Source organism: Sipha flava, unplaced genomic scaffold (assembly GCF_003268045.1).
Source record: "Sipha flava isolate LNK unplaced genomic scaffold, YSA_version1 0_pilon_pilon, whole genome shotgun sequence".
Classification (NCBI taxonomy): Eukaryota; Metazoa; Arthropoda; class Insecta; order Hemiptera; family Aphididae; genus Sipha; species Sipha flava.
Window position 1 is genome coordinate 2,133,376 of NW_020271713.1, and position 7,073 is coordinate 2,140,448.

Sequence of the window (7,073 nt, forward strand, 5' to 3'; positions counted from 1 at the left end):
GTGCGCGCCGCGGCCTGCCGTTCCGCTCGTACTCGCCCGGCGACGGATCGCAGCGTGCGGTACTCGCCGGTCGCGTAAAACCGTGTTTCACCAACCGCTCCCTGTTGCGCGCGTTCGCGTACCGCGGGGTCGTATGTGCAGCGTGACGTGCGCGCGCGCTGTAACCTCGTGTCCAACGTGTCCGGTGGCGTGAGATTATCGAACGTTTCCCGGACCGCGAGACCAACGTTGAACCGTTTTACGGTCGATACACGAAATCGCCGAGACCTCGCCGAACGCGTATCGAAGGGGAGAGGGAAGAATGTGCGCTCATAGTGTGCAGAGGTACGACTTGATCGGTTCGATGTCGGACGGTACGGGTTATGGGAACGGGTACGGAGGGGCGGTGCACGAGTAGCGGAGCGTAGAGCAGGGGAACGCGAAGAATAAGTGATGATGTCGCGAAAACGGTCACCGACGAAGGAGGCCGTGTAATAGATAATCGGCCGACAGCGGCGGACCCGCGCGCGCTGGCCCCGTCCAAAAGCGTCTTCGATAAATTTATCGGGACAGTGTCTCCGGCGCGCAACTTTTGTGATAGACGTGCGCCAACACGCGCATGCGCGTGCACCAACCGTCCCGTACGCACCGAGTGTTCTCCGGACCGGACGACGCATAAAACGACATGCGTCGTCGTCGCGGTCGCAGTACAGAGGCTATAGACGGAACGTATGTGTGTGTGTGTGTGTGTGTGTGTGTGTGTGAGTGTGCCCGGCAGCCGGTAACATAACATCAAGCAGTGTAATTGACGTGACAATACGATGAATAATATTAGCTTTCGCCCCGTTTGACATTGTCAATTATACGATCTCGAATCTCGCATGACATTTCTATAGTCCTGGTTCGTTTTTTTTTTTTTTTTTCTGTTTGCTTCCAGCTCGTCCGTGTGTCTTTCTCTCTCTCCGTTTCCACACATACTCGCTTTTTTTTTTTTTTTTCACAATATACCTTCTCTCGGCATGTAATATGACTTTTCAACGGTTCTCCTCGGCGTACGAAACGTAAACGACATCTTACAACCGTCTTCTAATTGCGACCGACGATCGAAAACGTCCAATAGACGTATATGCACGTGTCGCCCGTAGAACCGCGCGTACAGGTCCCGGGGAATCGTTTCGCAGCGCGGTTCGTGTCCCGCCGTCGTCCCGTGTTTTCCGCGGCCGCCCGGCAGAACGGAACAGAACGGTTCTTGGACACGCGCATGACCGTTGCAACGTTAACCCGAGCAAGCCGGTCGACTTACTTCGAAATCCGACGCGGTCGCGCGAAACGGATAGTAATAGGAAAACAGTCCCCGACATCGGAACGCGACGCGTGCACCGGTGATGCACGCGTTGGTTGGTAAACGCGGGACAGCTGCTCGCGTTCGCGGCCGCTCGTGGGTGGCTGCGAGATTGGTTTCGGCCGATTGGACGAGCGCGCGTTACTTTTTTGGGTTCCGACCGCGGTGCAACGTGCAACGCACGGCGTTATTGCAAAATAGTACATGTGTTGCGCGCGGCCGCCGTGTTCGTTGTTACGTGCCGGCCGGAACAGCGAATAGGCGAGACGGGCGCGCAGGCGTACACGGCTCGTCCGGTGTGCGTTACACGTTGCACGCGTCCGCGACCTGGTCCACGTTTACCGCACACGTTTTGAACGTGAGCCGACGGCCAAGGGCATCTCGACGACTCTTACGGTTCGGCCCTCGCCCGTAACGGACGTTCGTAAATCCCTCGCGGTGCCCAGTGCTACGGTTGCCGGAAACGGTTTCGAAACTTTCGCGTGCGTTTCACTTGAAAACCGGAGGAACCTGCGCGAACGTTTTGCGGTAAACAATCGTTTTACCGTCCCTAAACCGGAACGATGTTGTCTACAGTATTATTAACCTACACGCCCCCTCCCCCCCCCTCATATAGTATATCAGTCTTGTCTATAACGCGGATCGCGTGGGTTTTTCGTTTTTGTTTGCGGTTTAGCACGTGCAGTCGGAGATGAAACAGGAATGCAAGTGTCACGGTATGTCCGGGTCGTGCACCGTGAAAACGTGCTGGATGAGGCTGCCCAACTTCCGGTCCATCGGCGACAACCTCAAGGACCGGTTCGACGGCGCTTCCAGGGTGATGGTGGGCAACGCAGGTGGACTTAGGCGTCTGAGGCGCAAGGACAACGTGCAGAACAAGCTGCACTACGACAACCAGCAGCAGCAGCAGCAGCAGCCGCAGCAGCAGCAGCAACAGCAACAGCAACAGCAACAACAGCAGCCCGGCGGAAACAGGGGCGGCGGCGGCGGCGGTAGGAGCAGGTACAGCTTCCAGCTGAAGCCGTACAACCCCGAGCTGAAGGCCCCCGGCACCAAGGATCTGGTGTACCTGGAACCATCGCCGAACTTCTGCGATCCTGCGCCCCGTCTGGGCATACTCGGCACGCACGGCCGCACTTGCAACGAGTCGTCCATCGGCGTGGACGGTTGCGACCTGATGTGCTGCGGACGCGGCTACAACACTCACCAGGCCATGGTGTCCGAGCGCTGCAACTGCACTTTCATGTGGTGCTGCGAGGTCAAATGCAGCGTGTGCCAGTACAGGAGGACGATCAACACGTGCCAGTAGTAAGTGCTAATGGCGGTTGCGGGAGAGATGATGATTATAATAATAACGGAAACGAGTAGACGAGTAACACAACACACATTAATTATGTTTTCAAACAAACGGTCATGTACAATATGCGATATCATTCCAATCATCCATTCCTATATATAATATTATAACATCGTACGCATGTCGTACGAGTCAATTATTTCATTTTTTCATTTTTTTTTTCCTTTATTTTTAACCCTATTTATTTTACATTATTATCATTTATATTATTATAATTATTAGTATTATTATTATTATCGTACGAGCATTTTCAGTGCTACGGGGAAAAAAAAAAACAAATAAAACGAAAAAATCATAAAAAAAAAAAAAACAAAACAAAATTTTGATATTACGTTAGTTCTCAGTGCAAAAAAAAACAAAATAGGTAACTGTAAATTTAATTTTCAGTTGCCATTTCTATGCATATAAAAGCATGATATCAAGAATTTTGTTTTATATATATATATATTTTTTTTTTAATTTTAATTTTTATCAATATCACTTCTATTTCCTATTTTAATATTAATTATTAATTTTTAAGTCAAAGTTGGATCGTGTTCGATTTTTTTTTTTTATTATTTAATTATGTACGTTTAAAAGATAAGTTATTATTACAAAAACAGCTATATGCGCTATATGAACAGTTGAATCCTATATATATCCAATGTTATTATTTTAAATTAAAAACAGAAAAAAATATTGTTTGAATTAATTTTCCGAATTTATTGTAATAGTTTATGTTTACCTACGCTAATAGTTATTACTTATTCCTGCGATTAATTTATTTTCATTTATTTATTAAGCGAATTAAGTTTGTATTTTTTTTTTTTTTTTATAAAAAGTATTGATCATACTAACATAATAATACTGTCGAATAGTTATTTTTTTTCAATAATTACATTATAAAACTTAGAACTGTATTAGTACTCTTATAAAAGCTTAGTTCCTTTAGCTATAATTATTTTATTTAAAATTTTGAAAAGAAAAAAAAGAAATTTATTAACATATAATAAAAACATATGAAAGTTTTTACACAAAACATCGTCCTAATGTAATGTTCGAAACGCGAACGTTTATGATAATAATTATTGTTTACTATTTAATGATGATTAATTTTAGCTAAAGTACTATACCTAGTTCTCGGCCGAGAGATTGTTAAAGCAAATTTCCTACTTTATATGTTACTGTAAATAAATGTTTTTGTAATATTTTTGTATTACCGTGTCTCTACATATTTTGTTGTTTATATTGGGTGTATGTATATATTTACAAACACACACGCGCGCGCACACATCCTATAACCTAACCCGCGCGTTGCTCGAGGACCTTGACGTTCCTATTTGAGTAAGGATGAGTGAAGAAAAAGAATAAAAAAAAAAAAAAAAATTATATACAAAAAAAAAAAACCGCAAAATACGAAATACTGCAATAAATACAACTTTTGCCGTGCGACCGAAGATAAACGGTTATTAATTCCACGCTGCCAAGGTTTCTGCTTCTTCATTTTTTTTTTTTTTCTTTCTCTCTTTATTTTATTTCATTCCGTTTTGTTCTAACGACGAATAATGACCGTACCGCGAGCATGGGATAATGCGCGTGTATATTCAAATGCATACACCGTCGGCAGACGACAACCTGCAGCCGGACGGACGGTGCAACAGCCGGTGCATCAACGCGGTTATGCAGATTTACAATGCGCGTGTATTGTACAACATGTACAGCACGCGCACAGCAGCAGGTATACACAATGTAATGTGCGATAAGGTCTTATACCGGGTGGTACGCCGAACCGGTGTCGTCGATTGACCGTTTGTGAACGACTTGCACTCGGGGCCGAAGTGCGACGATGACCGACCAAGTGGTCGTCCGGTTGTTGTTGCCGTTGTTACGTATCTACAAGCCCATTTCGTACGTAACGAAATGATTTCAGAGCATGAAACTCGACGTAAAAAAAGTTGCAACGGCCGAAAAACAAAAAAAAAAAAAAAAAAATTAAAAACCAATCGTGGGATACGACGATAAGACGAACGTAAGGGTCGATAAAATCTAAAACTTGAACTTTTCCGGGCCTAGATGACGTGAGCTTTAGGGGGAAGCGGGAGTTTCGGTGGTTTTAGAATCGGGTAAACGCTTCGAACGACTCGTTAGCGCGGACGATAAAATAATATTTTTTTGTTTTTCCGTTTTTCCCATCGGCAATCGTAGCCAACCGACCCCAGATCGCCCGTGATCAGTTTAACGTTACTTCCGCGTAGTAAAATCAAATGAACAATCGAATAACAGTGTTAAAGCACCGGCGTTAACTCAGAATGAAAATACGCTAACGGAAACCGTTCGTCGATCGGACGACCTTCGCCCGGGAATAATCGAGAAAATGTAAATCGTCGGAGCTCCGAAACGTAGTACCTACCGGGCTGGTAACGATTATCGCAACGTCGCGATCCTTGAACGTCTGCAGCTGCGTATCCCATGACCCATTTACGATGTACGCGTACACGAGCGTGTACGGGCACGTGTTTGCACAGTGGTGACGTCGGCGACAAGTGGCAATGGTGTGCACGGAGATCGAAAATAAGTAAATCCTCTTGACAAAAACCGTTCTGTTTTCGTAGTCGCGCTGTATGCGTTTGCAAATAATAAACGCGCCGCGGCGGTTCGGTGTAGACGATCAGGACGGGATTCGCCGTGGAAGACGAGTCGATTTGTATTTTTATTAAAACGCACACGTGTGTGTTTTGCGTGTGCGTGTATTAGTGTACCTATCGACTGATGTCTCTGCGAGACTAGTGCCACCGTTGTACGACCGAACCAGCCTAAGACGTATCGTCTTTCACTGGATATTCTACTTCTATGTTACTTTTTATCGTCGAATTAATTAACTTTCGACAAATCATACCCTGGCCCGCATACCGCGTAAAGGCCAACGTTTTAGTAGTACTGTCGTCGAAATGTTACCCGCGTGAAGTCTTAATGCTTTGGTGCACCAGTCACGCACGTGTTCCGATCAATTTATCGCTCTTATGTACCGTTATCGTTGCGTTAATACGGGGTTCGACGGAATACTGTGCATACTGTGACAATGTTACCACCAATCATATCAGTGGCGACGCCAGGGTCGGGTCCGAAAGGACGGCGGCCTTCGCTGAAAACGCTTGGTCTTACCACCGACCTTACGATATTTTGTACAAGAAAAAAAAAACTACGGTAGTTCATTGTAGAAACACGAAAATACGTGATTAAGAATAATATATATATCAGGGCAGCCAAACGATCGATCGTGTTAGAATTTATTTTTGGGTTAAGCACACGAAAATTATACACTTAATAACAAAAAAAAAAAAAAAAATTTTTTTACGGAAGTCGATCCTCAAAGGTGAAGTATATTTTTAGTAGACCGTGGTTGAAAAAAGTTTGGTGACCTCCGATATACATGCTAGGTACTGCATGACAACATAACCCATAATCAAAAATTTAAATCCACGTTTCATATTATGTCATTTGCATTATGGTTAAGAAATGTAATCTTATCTTTGCAAACTTATAAATGTTGGCCTCCCGTTGTCACTGCATTTGATATTTCTGTTTTACCTACATCGGACGTTACTTGTTTACACGCGTAATCCGTTTTCGAATAATATGTATTGTTATCGCGTTGCACACACGTTGTACTACATGCGCTTTAGAACGCAAATAGTATGTTGGACGAACATGATATTTTCATATTTCCAATAAATTATGTGTACGTGAGATACGACTAAGTGAGACGTAGATTTAAATCTCGGTAAAATAAATCAAACGATGAGATTTGAAAATAAAAAACAAGCAATTCGTCAAAATTATGATTTAGTAATTACGTATAGAAAAATCGAAAATATAATATTTTAATTTTAATTTCCATTTTAATGCACTGAGTATTCTACAGAGTTGAGAATATCTAAACGAATACGAGTCTCTCTTTCCGTTGCGGCGAGCGATGTATACATAATGCGTACGACAATAATTCGTGTGCTGACGAAAAAACGCGGTGCGCAGGTACGTTTACACATCGTTATTAAACGAAGCGGTTGTATTATTGTAAAATACTGGATTTCGTACGGAGAGATTTATTTCGAAAGAGACGACTTATCGGGTTACGATTCACCGAGGTTTCTCTGTAGCGCATAGTGTGTACACAACCGAACGAAGATTATATTATAATACAGCTATTACGTGGTTTCCAGCCGAACGCACACAAAATATCGATTATAGTATTATAGTACGTCGTGCCGGACGAGAACGATACGCGTTCGTAAACGTTGTCGACTCGAACGGTTGTACGACACGCGCGTGTCTTCCGACCTACGTCTCCGATAGGTACTCGTTCATCGAGAGCCTTGTTGAGCTGTTGGTCCCTCGCTAATGCGATTTAAATAACAC

At 44.2% G+C, this 7,073-nt stretch overlaps 1 protein-coding gene across 2 annotated transcripts in view; it reads left to right on the forward strand.

The window, feature by feature from the left end:
• LOC112691119 (protein Wnt-1) overlaps positions 1 to 2,846 on the forward strand; it is a 26,951-nt gene extending 24,105 nt beyond the window's left edge. Inside the window, exon 4 of one of the 2 annotated variants that reach the window (XM_025565612.1) lies at positions 1,998 to 2,846. In XM_025565612.1, the coding sequence (XP_025421397.1) occupies positions 1,998 to 2,630 (633 nt within the window). In that variant the 3' untranslated portion in view covers positions 2,631 to 2,846. The remainder of the gene's footprint in view (positions 1 to 1,997) is intronic. The other variant, XM_025566341.1, reaches the window with a different exon arrangement.
• The last annotated feature ends 4,227 nt before the right edge of the window (positions 2,847 to 7,073 follow it).